Here is a 19,089-nt window from a genome sequence, read left to right as displayed (position 1 = left end):
CAGTTTTGTTCTACTTTGCTGTTAATGAAATGAATCAATTCATGCTGTGTGAAGTACATGTGGTTTTAATATTGTACAGGTGATGCGTATTTCTGCATTGCAAATTAAATTGACCTTTCTGATTAGTTTCAAAGGGTTTGCCTTCATTAACAAAGGTTACAGCATCTCAGAATGGAGATGATAGTGCTTTGTTCGTTCATGTCACCTGAAAACAAAGAGAGCAGGTGCAACCTACCATGTCCATCCAAGATGCTGTAACCTTTGTTAATGAAGGCAGTGACCCTTCGAAACTAATCAGAAAAACAATTGCAAATATGCAACACCACCTGTACATAAATGAATCAAATTTGTTCAATATTGTTGAAAATAAAGTGTGAAAAATAAAAAAAAACATTATTACACAAAATATTACCGAAAAATAAGCCAGTTGGAAGAGTAAAAGTGAAATGTTTTTTTCAGTTTCCAATCCCAGCAACAAAATAAAAAAAAATCCGTACTTTTCCAGGACAGTGGAAACCTTTACTGCCGTGCCAATACACTGCTCTTAATCTATGCACAAGTGATTATGGAATTGATAAAATACAAACATGAGCCTAAACAGTAGATGCATTAAATACTGTTGTGTGCAACCAGCAATCATCACCAACAGATAATGAGAGCATTTAAAATATGTACAAGCAGATTAAGAGCTAAAATTGTGACAAAGGAGAGCCCAACATGTACTGTTGTACTTTGTACACTTCTCCAAATGTTAATTGACCCTCCCCCCCCCAGAATGATTCTACATCTTCATAACATCAATGTTGCAGCATGACAAAGCTGTTTGAACTGTACATTGCTCACTAACAAGCACATTCCTTTACGATAAGTAAAATGCTGATGTGGAAGATTGTTTTATTTCTGAATCTCATGACAGCAGACAATAAATGGAGGATTTATGACACAAGTTTCAAATAAGTGATGTGTGATGGAACAGCACATGCAAAAAGGTGATATTGTGTGATATGCCAGGTTACATGATGACATACAAAGTCTTAAGAACTGACATCACTGTCACATCTTCACAGAATGGAATAAAGAGACCATATGGTGTAGGAATACACACACACACACACACACACATGAATACATATATGCAGGGAGTTGTAGTATAACACCGACAAACTTGCATAGTGTGTAGGAGACATCAAGACGAACAACCTTAGCTCACTGAAGCCTCAGCTGAAAGCAACAAGCACTACAAACAAAACAGCATTTCTATCCTGTACATATGCACCATGCATCACAGATTCGTTGTTGCCAAGGTCGTTTATTTCTTCTTTTGGAGAACATATTAGAAACCACAGAATGGCAAGGAAACGTATCTTATCAGCAGGGTGCAGTCTCAGGGTTTAACCCTAGCCCTTTAAATTATACACAAAATCATCCAGATGTTGCATATACTATTTATTGATTACACAGTATATTCTTAGCTTACTAAAAATGTTATCATTTTTCTGATAGAAAAGATATCTGCCAGTGGCAACCATGAATGTGTTCAAGAATGCATACATGCAGGATAGAAATGCTGGTTTAGGGAGTTTTCTGCGCATGACCGAAGTAGCCGAGTCCAGTCGTAAATTGGGGGAGTTTGCAGAGGCGCTTCTCTGAAACGCGAGCAGCCCGAGTGTCACGTGGGGAAAGAAAGCAATGTTGCCAACCGGAGAATATTGACACAAGATATTGGAAGTGCTCTGGCCGTGGAGAGGCAGGCGTCTTTGCAAATGTTGAAGTCTTGAACGTAGTGCAAGTTCGGCATCTTTAACCCAACCCCAGAGGAAGCTGACTGGACCCGTATCTGGTTTCGGGCCACCACTATGGGGGTCCAGAAAGGGGTGGGGGGGGGGGCAAGGGGGATGGCATGAAAAATTAAAGTCAACCAAAAATTACATATTTCACACATATAATTTCATTTTAGCCACAATAATATGTGTTAATTATTGCTCGATCACCATAAATTCAAATTTAAGCAATGTTTTTTTATGGAACTGCACTATTTTTGGAGAAAATGTGCCTTGTTTGCCCCCCCCCCCTGGAAAAAAATGCCTTGTATAAGTGAAACTGCAATTCTTTACCCTACTATCCTTATATTTTAAATTGTAAGAAGGACAAATGGCATGGTTGTGATGCAAAACAAGTCCTTGTCACAATCCTTTACTTCTGTGCATGTTCCTTAGTTTTCGATACTTATGTTCTGGTGGATAAGCATCCTCGCAGATTGGTAACACTGTTCAACGTGCAACCGCGAACTGCGTTCTCCCGCCTGCCTTCCCCTCACGAACTTCCCCTTTTTCTTGGCACTTTGCCAACTGGAGCTCAGATCGCTGGTCAAACAGTACAGTTACAGTTTTAAAAATTAAAATAAAACATTATAATATATGCAGTGTTATATAATTACAAAATGTAAGACTAAGTGTATTAATTATTAATCGCGCACGTGCTCACAAACACACTGGACCCATCGTGTCCAGTTACAATTCACCTTCTGAAAGAATCTCGGCCTTTGTCGACTCTCACCTCCAGCCTCTTGTTAAAGCTCTGCCCTCCTACCTCGGGACACCAGCCACTTCCTTCAGAAAATTAACACTCTCCCACCATTACCTGCCAACACTATCCTTGCCACCATCGATGTTACTTCTCTCTACACGAACATACCTCACTCCCATGGCCTCTGCTCCATAGAATCCTTCCTCAACAACAGACCAAAACCCCACAACCCCAGCAATAATTTCCTGACCCATCTAGCTCACCTTGTCCTCATGTGCAACAACTTCACCTTCGAGGACAATTTGGGGCACAGCCATGGGTACCAGAATGGCCCCATCCTATGCCAACCTGTTCATGGGCAAAGTTGAAAAAGAGTTCCTGGAGACCCAATCTCTCAAACCTCTCCTCTGGCTCCGTTTCATCGATGACATCTTCATGCTTTGGATGCATGGAGAACCTTCCCTGACCACCTTCCTAGACAAACTTAACCACTTCAGCTCCATCAATTTCACCTGGACTCACTCCACCAACCAAATCACCTTCCTGGATGTGGAGGGGCACATGAAGGAAGGACATTTGGAAACCTCCATCCACATCAAACCTACCAACCATATGCAATACCTACACTTCTCCAGCTCCCATCCGTTCCACACCAAGAAAGCCATCCCATTCTCCCTGGCCCTCAGAGGTCAACGCCTCAACACCTCAGCCACCTCCCGACAGAACTATAACCTTCGCTTACACCAAGCCTTGACCAACCGTGGATATCCTTCCACCCTGGTCACCAAACAAATATCCCGAGCTGCTTCATACACTCCCACCAAGAAACCTGCCACCAATCCCCCTGCACTTGTCACCCAATATCACCCCCATCTCAACAAAATCAGACATACTCTACGTTCCCTCCTTCCCATCCTGCACAGTGATCCTGACACCAGAAATATCTTCCCCGACAAGCCCCGAGTTATCTTCAAACGCCCTCCCAATCTCCAAAACATCCTGGTCCACCTACTCACAATCAACTCGCACCTGGCCACAAATGCAACCGCCCAAGGTGCAAAACCTGCCCCATATTTGTCACTTCCCACACCCTCCAGATCCACACTGCCACCGGCAAATTCACCCTCTACCCCAAAGGAACCTGCAACAGCTCTAACCTAATTTATATCCTCACGTGCAACATCTGTGGGAACTTCTACCTGGGGGAAACATCCACAGCCCTGAACCTCCGCATCAACAACCACCGCTCCTCTACCCAAAACCTGGACTTTGCTGTTGCCATTCACACCAATCACCACAATATTCCTTTTAATGACTGCTTCCAGGTAGCGATCGTCCACTCCTTGCCCCAATCCACCAACACCTCAATACGTAGAAGATAGGAGAGGGCCTACATATCGACCATGAATGCAACAACACCTCCAGGCCTGAACAAGGCCACCCAGTAACGCCCCTCATCCCCTATCCTCACCCTCACCACCACCTTTTCCCAACCCAACCCCCCCCCCTCACAGTTTTCGACAAGCCAGGCGAAAGAACCATCTATATATATATAATTTTTTTTTGTGGTACTGTCAACACTTTTTTTTCTTCGGGACCTGGCAACACTGCAGGTCACACTTACTCTTCCATCTTGTCACTTAGTTCTACAACGTCTCTCTACTCCTGAAGATGTGACATGCCATCACGAAAATTTGAATTTTTTCTTTGTCCGGTGAGTGTTTCCTCTCTCCTCTTTCACTTTTTATTTAGCCCTTGTAGCCCTCCTTCCTTTTATCCTATATATATATATATATGTATGTATGTATGTATGTATATTATATATATATGTACTAGCTAATTAATTCTAACTATAGTGTAAAATGAACTTGGGAGTTGAACGGCATTGGGAGTGTCACCATTCATCTTAGCTACCCCGAAAACTATGGATTCCACACTAATATCAGTCGTTTTACATGTCACCCCTTCCCACACCAACCCCTAGGGGTGCTAGGGGTGTCTTACCCCCACAGTATTTCTTTCCAGATTGCAAGTGATACGTGTACCAAGTTTGGTTGAAATCGCTCCAGGCGTTCGAGAGTTATGCCGGAACAAACACACATACATCCATTTTTATATATTAGAAGATATTAGCAGGTAACAATACGTTATAAACACATTCTTACTTTTCACATTAGCGCTCATGTGGGAAAATTCCGGATCCGGATCCGAAAAATTTTAGGGTCCCCAAAAAGATCTGGATTTCGGATCCGCCAGGATCCAGATCTGGCCATCCCTACTCTATACCACCATTTCAAAATGTCTTATCTATTTGCAACACCCTTTCCTTTCAGCGACTCACGTATGCAGAACATCCAGCATTAAATGTAACGGAACTCAAAAAGGTATAAGCCTTTTATTGGAGGCTTCAACTCACACTTCATGAAGAAAGTGTGTTGATTATACTAGTATCTAAAAGTGGCGGCTCATGGTTCAGAATGTTGGTGGTTGCAGCGAATATACATTCCTTCAATATATATATTTATATAACTTTACTTTGCATATATTTATAATGTAATTATATGTATTTATAATTTTATATGTGTTTTTTGTTATTACATAAGTACTTTAATGTTCTGATTCAATTGTTAAATATTTTGACGGAAAACTCTGATGAATCAATGCTTGTAATTGGAATGGAATACTCATCCAATAATATTAATCAGTATATTGAACAGTTTTTAATTGTTAGAAATGGAGGTACATGGCACAGTGGTTCGGATCCCACTTTAAACTGTAGGTACAGTCCCAATTAGTCTTTCTGTGCATAAAGTGGATTTAAAACACAACAAATCAAATCATATTGCTACAAGTTTCAAGCATTGGTATCGGTTTCAAACATAATTTCAATTAGGTTAAGATTCTCCCCAAAGGAAAATATTTATCTTTGCCTAACGTGGACATTTTGTCTGTTGCTCTATGACACAGGACAATGAGAACTGAATCCCAGCGTTTGTTGCTGGTCCGTCCTCTTCTTCCCTCACCCGGTGGGGGATCCAAAATGGGTCACCTGATCTTGGTGTGTTGTAAATCCATTGCAACGACCAAGCCGACTGAAGCAGGAGATAGGAAGAACAGCGTTGAACGTTGCTCCAATACTCCTCAATCTAGACTTCTAGAGATCAGTCCGTTGCTCCGGCTTTGCAACGTGTACCTGTGCGTCTACTCATACACTGTGAAATCTCGTAGGTTGCCTCCTTTTGTTAGCGGATCATAATGGAATTTGCTTTATGCAGCAATGAAGGGCAAAATTGATTGTTTATGTTCAATATATTTAATAGGAAAGCAAATGAAAAATATACTAACAAAAAGTATGAAATTTCATTGTAAAATATCCGGTCATTGTGCAACACTGTAAAATATCCGGTCATTGTGCAACACTGCAACAATATCAGTAACCACCCCTGGTATCTACTCTTGTAATGAATGGGCCTCCCGATGGTGCAGTGGTAGCAACGCCGCCTTGTAATCAAGGGGTCCCAGGTTCGATACCCAGTGGAAGCACAAGTGGTTCGGATCCCACTTCAAACTGTAGGTCCAGTCCTGATTAGCCTTACTGTGCATAAAGTGGACTTAAAACACCAATTCAACAACAACAACTCTTGTAATGAATTAGTAATATACTAATAATAAAATACTAAATAATATATTTATTAACCCAATCTCTTTTGCAGAGATTTGCTATGATGGAGATATCTTAAGATTCCATGATACTAGAAGAACGGCAACTTTACCTTCCAAGATGTAGAGCAATCTTGGTAATATCACAAGCAGCACTTCTGCTCACAGAATGTCAAAACCTGAAATTATTTCTATTTGTAGTTTAGTGTTAACCTTACCTTGCTTACACACTCAACTTGCCTTTGAAAGTTATTTTCAATCAGGAATTTTCGCAGTCAGTTAAATACAAGTAACAACTAGTGCACCAAGCCTGAAATCAAGAGCCACAACAATGGTTCACATACATTGTACCTAACATACAACCATTTCAAAAGTTGTGTAACCCAAAGTTTGATCATCTGAAATATGAAAACTGTAAGAAATATTTACACCAGGTTTTCTGCATTATAAATCTTATCCATTGAGATATTTTTAAATGCTTAATGTAAACAGTTTACTCCATACAGAGAATTCTATAAATTAATAAATGGAGCAAGTCAGTGTTATTTTTTATCCAGAATGCCACTTTTGGGTGAGAAAAATATGTAAGAAATTATTGAATGGTCAAAATTAATGCCCGATGATCTGTCATTTGCGATGAATATGAGTCGATGTGCAGCATTTCATAGGATTAAGTGAAAAAAGTGTCATTTTAGAGGCATATCACCATAGCTGGCAACATTAGTAGGTCTAAATTTTGTCGACAGACTCAGACAACATGTCCCTAAGTATTAGCCATATATTTACATAAAAAATCATAATTTTGCACCGAAATTGGACTCCCAAGAGGATCCTAGGCTACTCTTCACACACACCACTATGACGCTATTCAATTTTCAGGATAACTATACTCTGGAAAAGTGTTATGTGGTATTTATGCAGATGCCACAATATACCCAAGCTCTGGAAAGGTATGGACCAGAATTTGTGAATAAATTTTAACTGATATATTGACAAATATAAATACATTGGCATCAGCATTGGTTCAGCCTAATTTTATTGGATAAGTGCCAATGTAAGAGATGAGGTTACTGAGTATGGACTGGCTAAGCATTACATCACCAAAGCCAGAGTCCTGGATGTATGTTTGCAAACAAAATGTACGTGTTTCCCTATGCTTCGGCATTGCAAAATGATTGTGAAGGTGTGACAGCAGGTAGGAAACAGAAAGATGATGTGTATCACACATGAACGTAAAGACTAGATTCTGGAGAATACCTGGAAATTTTACTCATGCCTCATGGATAAAGGGTTAGCGAAGAAAACATAAGAAAATCAGGTAGTTTTTCAAGAAACACATCAACAATTTACTACAGGAACATCATTATAGTCTTTACACTGATATATGATAGACATCAGTTTCATGTTTCCTAACTGTTGTCACAGTAACAAAGATAACCTTCTACGATCAGGTTTTACAATGTAAAATATCTTCACAGGTACATATTTTTTTTTAAATGAGCAAAATCTGCCAATTTTTCGAGGACTTCAATTTTTCATGCAATTTTCTCAAAAAATACCCGATTTTCTTATATTATTTCTTAATTAACCTTTACTCTGTAAGTAATTAGTAAAATATCTGTATATTCACCAGAATCTAATCTTTATGCTAATGTGCAATACACGTCACTATTTCGCTTGGTAACTGCTGTCACTAACAAAAGTTATGCCCTTTCGTGTACATTTTCAATGCAATAGGATAGGAGCAAGGAAGTTGAAACTTTGGTTTGGAAACATACATCTGGGACATCGACTACTAGTGATGTCACCTCTTAACCAGTTTATTACTAATGCAAGAAAAAAAAATGAATTAGAAATGCCAAGGAATGCATGGAAGTTACAGAAGAATGAGATTCCTACCTTCCTTAAATTCCGATGGTCCATCCCTTCTTCCAGCAGTTCTGCCTCCCAGTCCTCCCCCTCCTCAGAGGGGTCGAAGTTATACAAGGGCATCAGGTGGTGCCTCAGTCTGTCCAGCCTCTTCTTCCGCACAAGGAAGAAAACCTGTGTGAGGCAAAACAGAAACGGAAGATTAGGAGGGACCTTAACGATTCATTATATTTTCTTACTTTGGTTAGCAAGGTGGAATGGAGAGTCCATGTAACACATCCATGAATTTTTTCTTGCATGTATGTATTGCTTGCATTGTAGAATTATTGTTCTTATGATTTATGGTTCTAACAAGCACATGAACGTCCCGCACCATTGTTGTGTGGTCTAAGGCTCAAGCTTTGGGATCTGGTTACGGGACGCATGCAGGTTGGAGTCTCCTGGGGGAAGTGTACGTAACCTGGTAATAGAAAATCTACGACGACGGCAAGGGGGTTCTTGGTGCTGACCACACTTCACTTTGTAACTGGTTGGATGGTCTCCTACCTCTAGTGGAAATGAGGTGCGAGATCATTCTCTGGCATTGGCCGTCATGTGCTATTACGCCACAGGTTATTATTATTTTATTACAAGCACATAATCATATGGATATTTAAAATTTAACATCTTCATTTTAAATAATAAAAATATTTGTAAAAAACAATGTTTATTTCAAAGTTAAGTTATTAGGTCTCAACAATATAATTATTGACAAGATTCACTGTATAACTTTTTTAATTCTTTTGTTAAATTTACTACATTGTTAAAACTGTAACCTTACCAAAATGTTACATCAAAAACTGTGTTTAAGTGCTTGTAAGAACCATAAACTGCAAGAGAAATACATCTATGTGAGTAAGATTCAAACTATTTAACATATACGGATCTCAATTAACTAATAAAATTTATTTTAAGCCCACTTTATGTTGAGATGTGCTAGCTAACCTGGAGTGCATCTGCAGTTTAGAGTGAACAAAAATATTAATTTTAAATTACTGAAAATCTGGTACAAATTTGAGGTTCAACCAGAGACTGAACCTGTGTCGTTGGCATTCAAAGGTACAGCATTGACATGAAATGCTAGACTCTGATTCATCCTCAAATTTTCACTAAATTTTCAATAATTTAACATTTGAAATGATTGATACATTTTGATACTGTAACATTCCAGTAATCTTGTGTAATATAAAATTCACTTAAAATTTCAAAATATCAAAGAAGTCATTGAATGCATTACACTATTTGCTTGCTTCCAAAATGAGGCAACAAAAGTAAATATGTGCCAGCTTGATGTACGGGCACATTAAGAGGTTGACTCTCGATCGGACTACTGAAGTTCCTGGGTTTGTGTCCCAGTCTGGGCATGGGTGACATTTCATCAACTTCATCCAATCATTACTCATTGCAGTTAGTAACAGGTGATAGAGAAGATGTAAAAATCCCTAAAATTAATTCCTTCAGAACAAAGAATTGTTAGGCTTCAAGTAATGATACCTTTTCTGACCAAACATAATTGGAAAAGTTAATTGTGTAATTGCTTCCTTTTGTTATATGTTAAATTTCTTCTATTGTTATAACTATAAAATTGATCAAATTACAAGTGAAGGACATGTGTGTTCTTCCAAAACACTACATCAAAAAAGTTTGCATAACCACAAATTTAAAGAAAAATTTGATCAAGGAGAATTAATAACTTTTATCAAACTTTTTTCTGCAACTTGGGAGATTTCAGACTGAACCAACAAGGAGATCTTGCACTAAAAAGGCAAATGACAAGCAACATGGGTCCCATCAGTCTAAAGAAAAATTCACCATGGAAGTGAGCTACAGAGCAAGGTGACACAATGAATGGTATTGAGAAAACAGTCTAGTCTGAGTGACACTTAAGCGACATGAAGATTGTCATGTTGCTTTGGAACAAAAGGTTCCATTGATTACTGAAGGTTCAGTTCCAAGTGACACATGTCACTTGTTGCTTCGTCCAAAAGCTCTGAATTGCATAAAATTATGACTTGGAGGCAAGAGAAAATTGCCACTGTCAGGGACTTACTGAAAAAAATGCTAAAATTCCTTACAATCTAAAAACAATGTTGCATTGTCATCTTCGTTTAAGCCCATTTTATGCACAGAAAGGCTAATAAGAACTGCACCTACAGTTTAGAGTCAGATCTGAACCACTATGTACTTTCATCAGGTAGTATCACCCAGGATCCCTTGATTTTTACCATTACCTGATTTGTCTACCAAAAAGGAATATAAATATTAGGGCATATTTCATCGATCCCATAACAATGGCAAGTTTCTCCTGAGTGTCCCTTATCTACAGTCGAATGCTCAATTCTTATCATTTGAGCAAAACATGAGCAAGCTTTGCATTGGATGATCTAGAACGAGATCACTGTGATGTAATGAGAAATTACACATAGCCTTGACTGTACGTGGAACTTACAAGACCTGAGATAGCGACCAGCATGATGATAACCCCAAGGGGAACTAAAACGTATGACAAGGAATGCTCGGGAGCTACAGTCGTTGGTGGATGAGTGGATGGCACTGAAGTTGTTTCCGTTGACGAAAGCATCTCTGTCGTAGGTGGAGCTGCCGATGGACCGGATGGAATGGAGTTCTCCTCAACGCTGGTACTTGAGATAACCATGTTCTCCAAGGCTGTAATGAAGATAGAGTGCATCATTATGAAAGTGATATTACACACAATGTGTAGTCAACATATTGAAAACCGAGACACAGGCAGGACACGTACCAATTCTGTCATCTAATCTTCAGAGCCATGGTGGTCTAGTCGGTACGATGACTGACTGTCACGCAGATTAACCGAGGAGGTGGGTGAGCTAAGGTTGAAACTTTCCGGACTTGTCCCTGCATAAAACAGCCCTGGAGCTCACACAGCCTCAAATCAATGGGTACCTGGGAGCAACCCTTGGGGCTAAAGTTGGCCAGAGCATGGTGCTGATCACATCACCTCAAAAATGTCCAAGATCGAGAATATGTGGGACCCTATACCCACATCCCCTAAATATGTATTCACGGCATGGAGCTATGTGCATGGGGAACTTTACCTTTACCTTTTCAATCTTCAGAGAAAAGAACCAAGTGTGGAAAAGGTTAACATTTGGTTAAAATACAAGGGTCGTTCAAGGTTGACCGGGATTTTCGTACGTAAAAAATCAATGAATAGCCGGGTCATGATGAAACGTGCGGGTGACGTAATGTATTCCTTCGCGAGTAACTAGTGCCCGATATGACGTATTTCGCGCATACGCAGCAGTTGCAGCGAACATGGCAGCAAGCAATGTGTCTGTTACTGTGGAGCAGCGGTGTGTAATCAAATTTCTCGTGAAGGAGAAAGTGAAACCAGCTGAGATTTTCAGACGATTGGAAGCACAGTATGGTGAACAAACGATGTCGCGGACAAGAGTGTACGAATGGTGTGAGCAGTTTCGCGAAGGACGGGAGCTGGTGACAAATGAAGCGCATGGACACATTCGCCCGACTGCAGTCACACCAGTGAATATCGCACGTGTTGAGCATATTATTCTTGAGAACCGGCGAGTAACGGTGCGGGATATTGCTGCCGAGGTGAATATCAGTGTCGGGAGTGTTGAGACAATCATTCACGACCACATACGCTTCAGCAAAATCTGTGCAAGGTGGGTTCCCCGCCACCTGACATTCGATCAGAAGTGGACACGCAGGACGGTCTGTGAACAGCTTCTGAATCGGTTTCGAGCAGGTGATGAATATTTGCAATCCATCATCACGTGTGATGAAACATGGTTGCACAATTCAACCCCAGAGACCAAAAGGTGCAGCATGGAATGGTGGCATAAAGGTTCCCCGCCCCCCCCAAGAAAAGCAAAACGCAGCCGTCCGCTGGAAAGATCATGGCAAGTGTCTTCTGGGACATGAAGGGCGTTATCCATGTGGATTTTCTGGACAAAGGGAGCACGATTAATGCCCAGTATTACTCCACATTGTTGAGTGGTGCTGTACGAAAGTCCATTCGCAAGAAAAGACCTGGGATGTTGTCTGGAAATGTCATTCTTCTCCATGACAATGCCCGCCCTAACACGGCCAATGTGACAACAACAACAACTCTGGCCGACATGCGCTGGGAAGTTCTGCCCCATCTCCCCTACAGTCCAGATTTAGCCCCCAGTGATTATCATTTGTTTGCACCCCTTAAAGACCATCTGGGAGGGAAGAAATTTATGACAGACGAAGCACTGCGGAGCGATGTCCTCCAGTGGCTACGACAACAACCAAGTTCTTTCTACGCCAAAGGAATTCGGGAGCTGCCAGAACGATGGTAACGGTGCCTCGGCGCGCACGGAGAACACTTTGAAAAACTGACATAGTTTGGTGTTTCTTCTGCTACCTATTTCCTCTGCAGAAATAAAGTCCCGGTCAACCTTGAACGACCCTTGTAGCTTAAAATAGATTCTTCATCTGCTTTCCTCCCACCCCTGAAGAAGGCTCGAGGTAAATTTGATGATTAGGACAATAAACAGGTAAATGCTGTGTCCTTGTCTCTGTTTGGATAATATACATGTTACAGGGTGGCCAACATTACAAAGAAATATTATTTAAATCTGCATGGCTTGTGTGTGGCAAAAGTAAAAAAAACTCACAAAGTTTATTTGCAATGTCAATACACTTCCACATGTGTCCCTTTTTTGCCTGCAGAACATCTAAGCAATATTCAATTTCATGCAATATATTTTGAAACATTTCTTGGGTGATGCCAGCAACAGCATCAGTTATCCTTCTTCTCAATATGACCAGATCAGGTATACGTGTTGCATGCATGCTGTCCTTGACATAGCCCCACAGGAAAAAGTCGAGGGAGGTTACGTCTGGCGATTATGGTGCACAGACCATCGCACCCAATCCACCTGTCAGGAAAATGTCATTTTCAATTCCAGCGATTGCAGCTCCTCCAAACTCAGCCTCTACATGCAACAAAGGGATAAAAAAAAAAACTTTATGCAGATCTATACATGATCTCAATGATAGATGTTTCCTCAGAGAAATAGCTAAAAATGAATTCCTATTTAGTTATCTCTGAAAGAAGCCATTCCTACAATACTCACTGAGGACGTATCCCTGCGATCCTACAGGAAAAGGTATTTCTATAACTTTATTTATATAATTTTAAAAAGTAAATGTTTAAGTCCACTTTATACACAGACAGACTAATTGAGACTAAGCCTACAGTTTAAAGTGGCATCTGAACCACTATTTGCCTTCATGGGGTATCAAACCCAGGACATCTTTATTACCAAGGTAACTACATTACCCTTCCCCTCAGGGAGGCCCATGTAATTTGTCAACTATCGTGGGATGCATGGAATGTATTCTTGTTTTTGCACACACGCTCCTCCCATGAATGTATGTGCTGCAAAAAGTAATTCCAGTGTTATGTGTGTGGCATTCACACATAAAATATAAAGTTTTAGATTACAATTGGATTGGATTAAAATATTCATATTGAACTGATCTCATAGAATTATGAAGTACTTTATGGCCTCTCCTAACAGATGAAACTTGAGTGTGATGACATAGCCTGAATGCATGAAGAGCATTAAAGAAAAGGTTACGTGTGTGATTCTTTAAAAATGTAGCAAAGTTTGACTTCATTTGTATGTGAAGGCTACAGATGCTAACTTTTGTTGGTGAAATATGCAATTATGTGCATTCACAATCATTTAAACATGAATGCAATTAAAAACAATAAAAATTTACAGATTAATTCATTTTATATTTTACATGGAAGTAGGACCACTTTCTGTGGAATCCCCCTAATTTCCTTTAAATAAACATACAGAGCTGGTGGTAGAGCTCTTCCTTGGTCTTCTTACCTGTCACAATTAAAAAAATATTTATCCAAATCTTCACCACTGACTTCCTCATGTAAGGGGCAAAGATAACAGAAGGGTGGAGTAGAAACAGGATACACCTACAAAAACCAATTCAGCAGCAATTTCATTTTGGATTTGAACATGTTTGCCACAACTCAAATCAATTGTCTACTAGGCGCAAGAAATGAATTTTTCTTGAACAAGACATTTAGATAAGAAAATAAAAAAAACTTATTCTTTTGTTTGAGGAGTGTGTAGCATGGGCTGTTCCGAGTCGAAGTATAAAAACTATTGGTTTCTATGTAGACATGGTGAATGTATGGAGCCCAAAACAGTACTCACAATTAACCGAGGGAGTGGTTGGAAAACATCGCGCTTCATAATGCACCCCCTGTTTGTTTACTACTAAGTTGGAGTCAAGTCACCATCCGCTCTGCACGTGTTCATTACATCTACTCTCCCTACAACGTTGGCGTTACATCGCAGCGTCGAAGAGAGGAAAGAGGTTAGTCCAAAAAACTATGAAAGACTTTTTGAAAAAGTAATCTTCTCATTTATGTTGTACTAGTAATAAATAATTACTATACAGTTTCAAGTGTTGTTTCGTCATTTACGACCTATTAGCACATTATCTCTGTATTATCAGAGTTTTTCCGTATGTGAGGTAGTCTCGGTCCCAATTAGTTCTGATAATAGTGAGTCTACAGTACTACAACAAAGATTGATTATTGATATGGTTCATTTTACTCCACTTTTCTGTCAGTTTTGGCTAATCGTGAAGATGAGGATGAGTGATCATATGAGGAAACTGATTGATTGATTTGGTTTTCAGTACATTTGAACAAGAGATATATGTATATGTGCATCATGAAAAAAACCAAAGTCTTTATGAACAATGCAATACCTTACCAGCTGTTCCACAAGCTTGTGTGTCCAAACTTGCATATCAGATTCACAGCTCCTCTACAAATTCTGCATTTTGAGTCCAGGATTCGAAATACAATGAGGTAACAAAAATTCTTTCGAATTATCACGCAGAGACTAAAAAGAAGAAAAAAGAGCACACGTTATCAAAAATCATTCCAGATTGAAAAAAGATTAACAATTTGTATGGGAAATTTGCTTACTTTGTACTGTAAGAAATGAAAATATTTCGAGGGCTGGGGCATAAGTAATGGCAACTACATTTTTTCTTAAAGTTAAACGGTGGTACCACAATAGGATTGTATGTCCCGGAGAATGTGGCACCTGTAGTATGTGAACACATCACTAGATGGCAGTGTAATGAACAGTTATCATACAGGGGGCAGTGGTAATTCACTGTTGAGTCAACCGGCATTGCACAGCATGAACAGCGTTCATGTATTAAAATAGCCATTCTTCGGGGAACAAATGCTCGAGAATGCTACATGCAGAATTGAAATAATGTGGGGAATAGTTTCCTACTATAGTATGCGCGTCTTTTGTTACTGTAAAGCCTGTATGTTTTCTGAGTTGTAAACACATGTGGCACGCAATCTTTAAAGATGTTTTGCTCGCTTCTTTATCCTACACCTGGTACACATGGCCTGCATTGTTCATACAGTACCATACACTCCCCTTCCATTTCAATATTTCTGATTGTCATGCTGGCCCCACATTCTCGTGAAAAAAAAAGGTATGACTGAAGATGACCGGACCCTCTCCGATTTTTTTCATATTTGGCATACTTACTAATTGAGGCCTGCTAATGACGAATATGAAGTTAAAATTTATCAGAAACGTCTAGAAATTGCAAAATAATTGCGAACCATTGACGCTAGCCCTACGAACCATTGGCGCTAGACCCACGAACCATTGACGTGTGGTTAGGTTAGTTTTGGTTCGGTTAGGCAAACATAGTTAAAATTTGGTGTCGTGGTAGTATCATGAATATATATATTTGCTTGTGAAACAAAACATTTTGCGAAAATCGACAGTTTTCATTCTGAAAACTAACGCTTATTTTGCAATTTCTAGACATTTCCGACAACTTTTAATTTCAGATTCGTGATTAGGAGGCCTCAATTAGTGAGTATGCCAAATCTGAAGAAAATCGGAGAGGGGTCCGGTCATCTTCAGTCGTTCCAAAAAAAATAGTTCCCATGAATTATGCCCCAACCCTGGTATTTGTTCTCATATAACAAATTCAATGTATATTTCTCATCAGAAAATATCCATAAAGAAGACTTATTTAAAAATACAGAACATGGTAAATATGCCTTATCGCCCGAACGTATTTATTCAAATTTTCAGGAGAAACTACTTACTGAAATCAGTTTCTGTAGCATTGTCGAAGTACTTCAAGGTATTTTCTTTCGCGGAAACTGAAAACTTCACCATAGAATGCTGCAGAACAAGAAATAATCACTTTATGTAAGGAACTTGCATTTTCTGATATTATGCCGTTGTTTCCATTATCTACATGCAGATGGCGCGAGCGTCGAAAGTCATGCGGTCTCGCCAGTGTTTCCAAACATGCCTTTTTCTTATGAGATTTTTTTTTATAACTATGCTTACCTAACCCAACCCAGCCTAACCTACCCTTGCCGGAAATGGTCCATCAGGCTATTGTGAATGTTTTTGGAGCTATCGTGAATGTTTTTGGGGCTATCGTGAATGGTTTTTGGGGCTATCGTGAATGGTTTTTGGGGCTATCCGTCAATGTTTTTTGGGGCTATCCATCAATGGTTTGTGGGGCTATCATGAATGTTTTTTTGGGGCTATCCATCAATGGTTTGTGATGACATAATGAACATAAAAGTAGGTATTTTTCGGTGAATAAGATTGAAATACTGCATACCCACTCCAAATCGACAAAACATAAGCACAACGCATGATGATCCATGACGAGTGCACGATATATTGTCTGTTACCCAAGCAGAACAAGGAATACACATAATGACTCGTAATATGAAAAGTTGACACTATTTTATGGAAAAAGGCATAACATCACCTTAAAGAATATTCCACAATGCAGAATAGGTAAGTATCAATGCTAAAATTAACGAGTGAGAGGTGGTCGAGCGATATCGCATATTTACCCAGAACATTTCTTGTTGAGCTTTGTAAGATTGATTGATTGATTGAATTGTTGTTTTAAGTCCACTTTATGCACAGTAAGGCTAATCGGGACTGGACCTACAGTTTAACGTGGGATCCGAACCACTGTGCCATGTGCGAGCTTGATAAGAAAAAAAACACTTATACGCACTTTAATACATAGAACTGTCATTCGGAGACCATGCTGTAATAATTCTTAAGACCACACATTGTAACACAAGCTCCTTGGATTAACTCGAGTAACTAACATATTATGCAAAACCAACAACAAAAACTTTTGAGAATATCTTATGCCATAATTATAATGAAATGAACTGCACTTATGTATGAACCATTGGTATTATGCAGGTGCTGACAAGGATGGTGCACATGATGGAATGTCAACAGCAAGAATGCTAAAGAAAAGAACAAAACACAGTACCCCTCCCCCCCACACACCCTCTCAATATTTAATATGCACTGATTTAACTAATGACAATAATTTATTGGATGATTTAAAATTTTATTAGGTCTGACAATTTCCAAACTTTCTAGATTTACCGAGGATAGTTGACAGTAATTCCACAGTTGTTGCGCAATCTAACAATCCAATGAATCATATTAATAGAAAGATAAACCATGCATACATGCATTGAAGGTTTACAAACGAGTCTTATCGATAGCCAAGCTACAATTTACATGTTTGACACTGTATTTCTTACAATTGGTTTCCACTATATGAAATTGTAGTGTCAATGATGAATAACGTTAGTTCAACAACCCGCAAAAGAATAAGCTATAACTTGATAATTTGTGTATATTTGTTCATAAATTAGGATTTTGGTCATTATAATGCATCATACAGAATGATTGTCTGTACTTATAAATAATATTAAGTTCCACATGTTATAATATTTACCTGTTTCATTTTATCTTCTGCTAGGCCGCAGTTGCGTTTTCAGATACTCAATTGTTTTCTCTTTACAACGCATACCACCAGGTGGCATCAGCGTAAGATTCGTTTTCAGGCGAGTAAAAGGTGGAGAAGGGTGTTGGAAATCGTTTCTGTATCTTTCCGTAAGTATTTGATGTTTTTTATCTTCTTATTGCTTTGAAGATATCTTTATACAGTTAATTAGTAATTCTTGATTACCTACGACAGTGGTTTAACATTAAATACATTTTCCTGAATAAGAAAAACGTAGAAAATTATGACGTAGGAAATGGTTACCTACTCGGATATTATCATCGCAAATGCATGCAGTAAATTACTTCAGTGAGTAACTAGCAAATCTTATCTTACCTTTAACTGTATATGTCAGTGGTTGTGTCGAGGAGGGGATGTAAAATGTGCGAGTGTCACCTCTAGGTAATACGTAAATTTTATTCGGATTGATTTTTACACATCAGCAATTATTGGAAACGTGATCATTTCATTTAGTACGCGGCTAACAGACGTGTGTAAACTGACGGATGATGCGGGGATTCGTCACATTTGTATTATTATTGTCATGTGTCGTACGACACCGCATATTCTTGAAATAGAATATTGCATACCACCAAGAAAATAATGATTGCGGTCAGTTTTTTACATGGCAGCTGTTTCTTGGGATTTTTTCTTAGGAAAATCGTATATTTGCACCAAAATATATAATTCGTATGAAAGGATAACATCGGAATATCAATGTTCCATATCGTTGACACAGCGAAGTTTACAAAAGTAATTTGAAATACGTTACATATTTCTGATATCGATAACTTATTAGGAGAACTCATTGAGAATATCTTACTTCGTTTCATGAACGTATTGCTAATTTATTTCTTTATCTTTGTAGAGGCACAGTTCATCACAATTATAATGCTTATTATGAGTACGTTTTCCGTCTTCACTTGTTTTTTTCTTTAAGATAAAATACCGTATTACTACCAACAAGAAAAATCTGTCGAAAAATTATAAGGGAACAGTGGGTTAAACCATACAACAAACTGATAAGAATTCAGTTTCCAGGTGCTCGTATCTTAGTAATAAGGGCCCAAGTTGCTTTTGTTTAATTGA

At 39.0% G+C, this 19,089-nt stretch overlaps 2 protein-coding genes across 14 annotated transcripts in view; one reads left to right on the top strand and one right to left on the bottom strand.

The window, feature by feature from the left end:
• The window catches only part of LOC145997336 (small integral membrane protein 29-like), a 37,768-nt gene extending 19,725 nt beyond the window's left edge, over positions 1-18,043 (bottom strand). For 3 of the 8 annotated variants that reach the window (XR_014442890.1, XM_083134283.1, XM_083134276.1), the window contains exons 1-4: positions 17,953-18,011; positions 14,883-15,014; positions 10,544-10,761; positions 8,086-8,229 (exon numbers count right to left, since the gene is read on the bottom strand). Coding sequence is in view for 7 of the 8 variants with exons in the window: in XM_083134283.1 (XP_082990409.1) it covers positions 8,086-8,229; positions 10,544-10,750 (351 nt within the window). In the remaining variant the exon portion in view is untranslated. Of the gene's footprint in view, positions 1-8,085; positions 8,230-10,543; positions 10,762-14,877; positions 15,015-17,205; positions 17,269-17,594; positions 17,679-17,755; positions 17,788-17,952 lie in introns of those variants that run through there. The other 5 variants (XM_083134279.1, XM_083134277.1, XM_083134278.1 and 2 more) reach the window with 5 other exon arrangements.
• The window catches only part of Wnk (Wnk kinase), a 161,587-nt gene continuing 160,531 nt past the window's right edge, over positions 18,034-19,089 (top strand). For all 6 annotated transcript variants that reach the window (XM_083134274.1, XM_083134273.1, XM_083134271.1 and 3 more), the window contains exon 1: positions 18,034-18,110. The gene's annotated coding sequence lies outside the window, so the exon portion shown is untranslated. The remainder of the gene's footprint in view (positions 18,111-19,089) is intronic.

Source organism: Lepisma saccharinum, chromosome 13 (assembly GCF_977018435.1).
Source record: "Lepisma saccharinum chromosome 13, izLepSacc3.1, whole genome shotgun sequence".
NCBI classification, from domain to species: domain Eukaryota; kingdom Metazoa; phylum Arthropoda; class Insecta; order Zygentoma; family Lepismatidae; genus Lepisma; species Lepisma saccharinum.
Note: the sequence above shows the minus strand (reverse complement) of the source record. Positions and strands in the feature narration are given on the sequence as shown.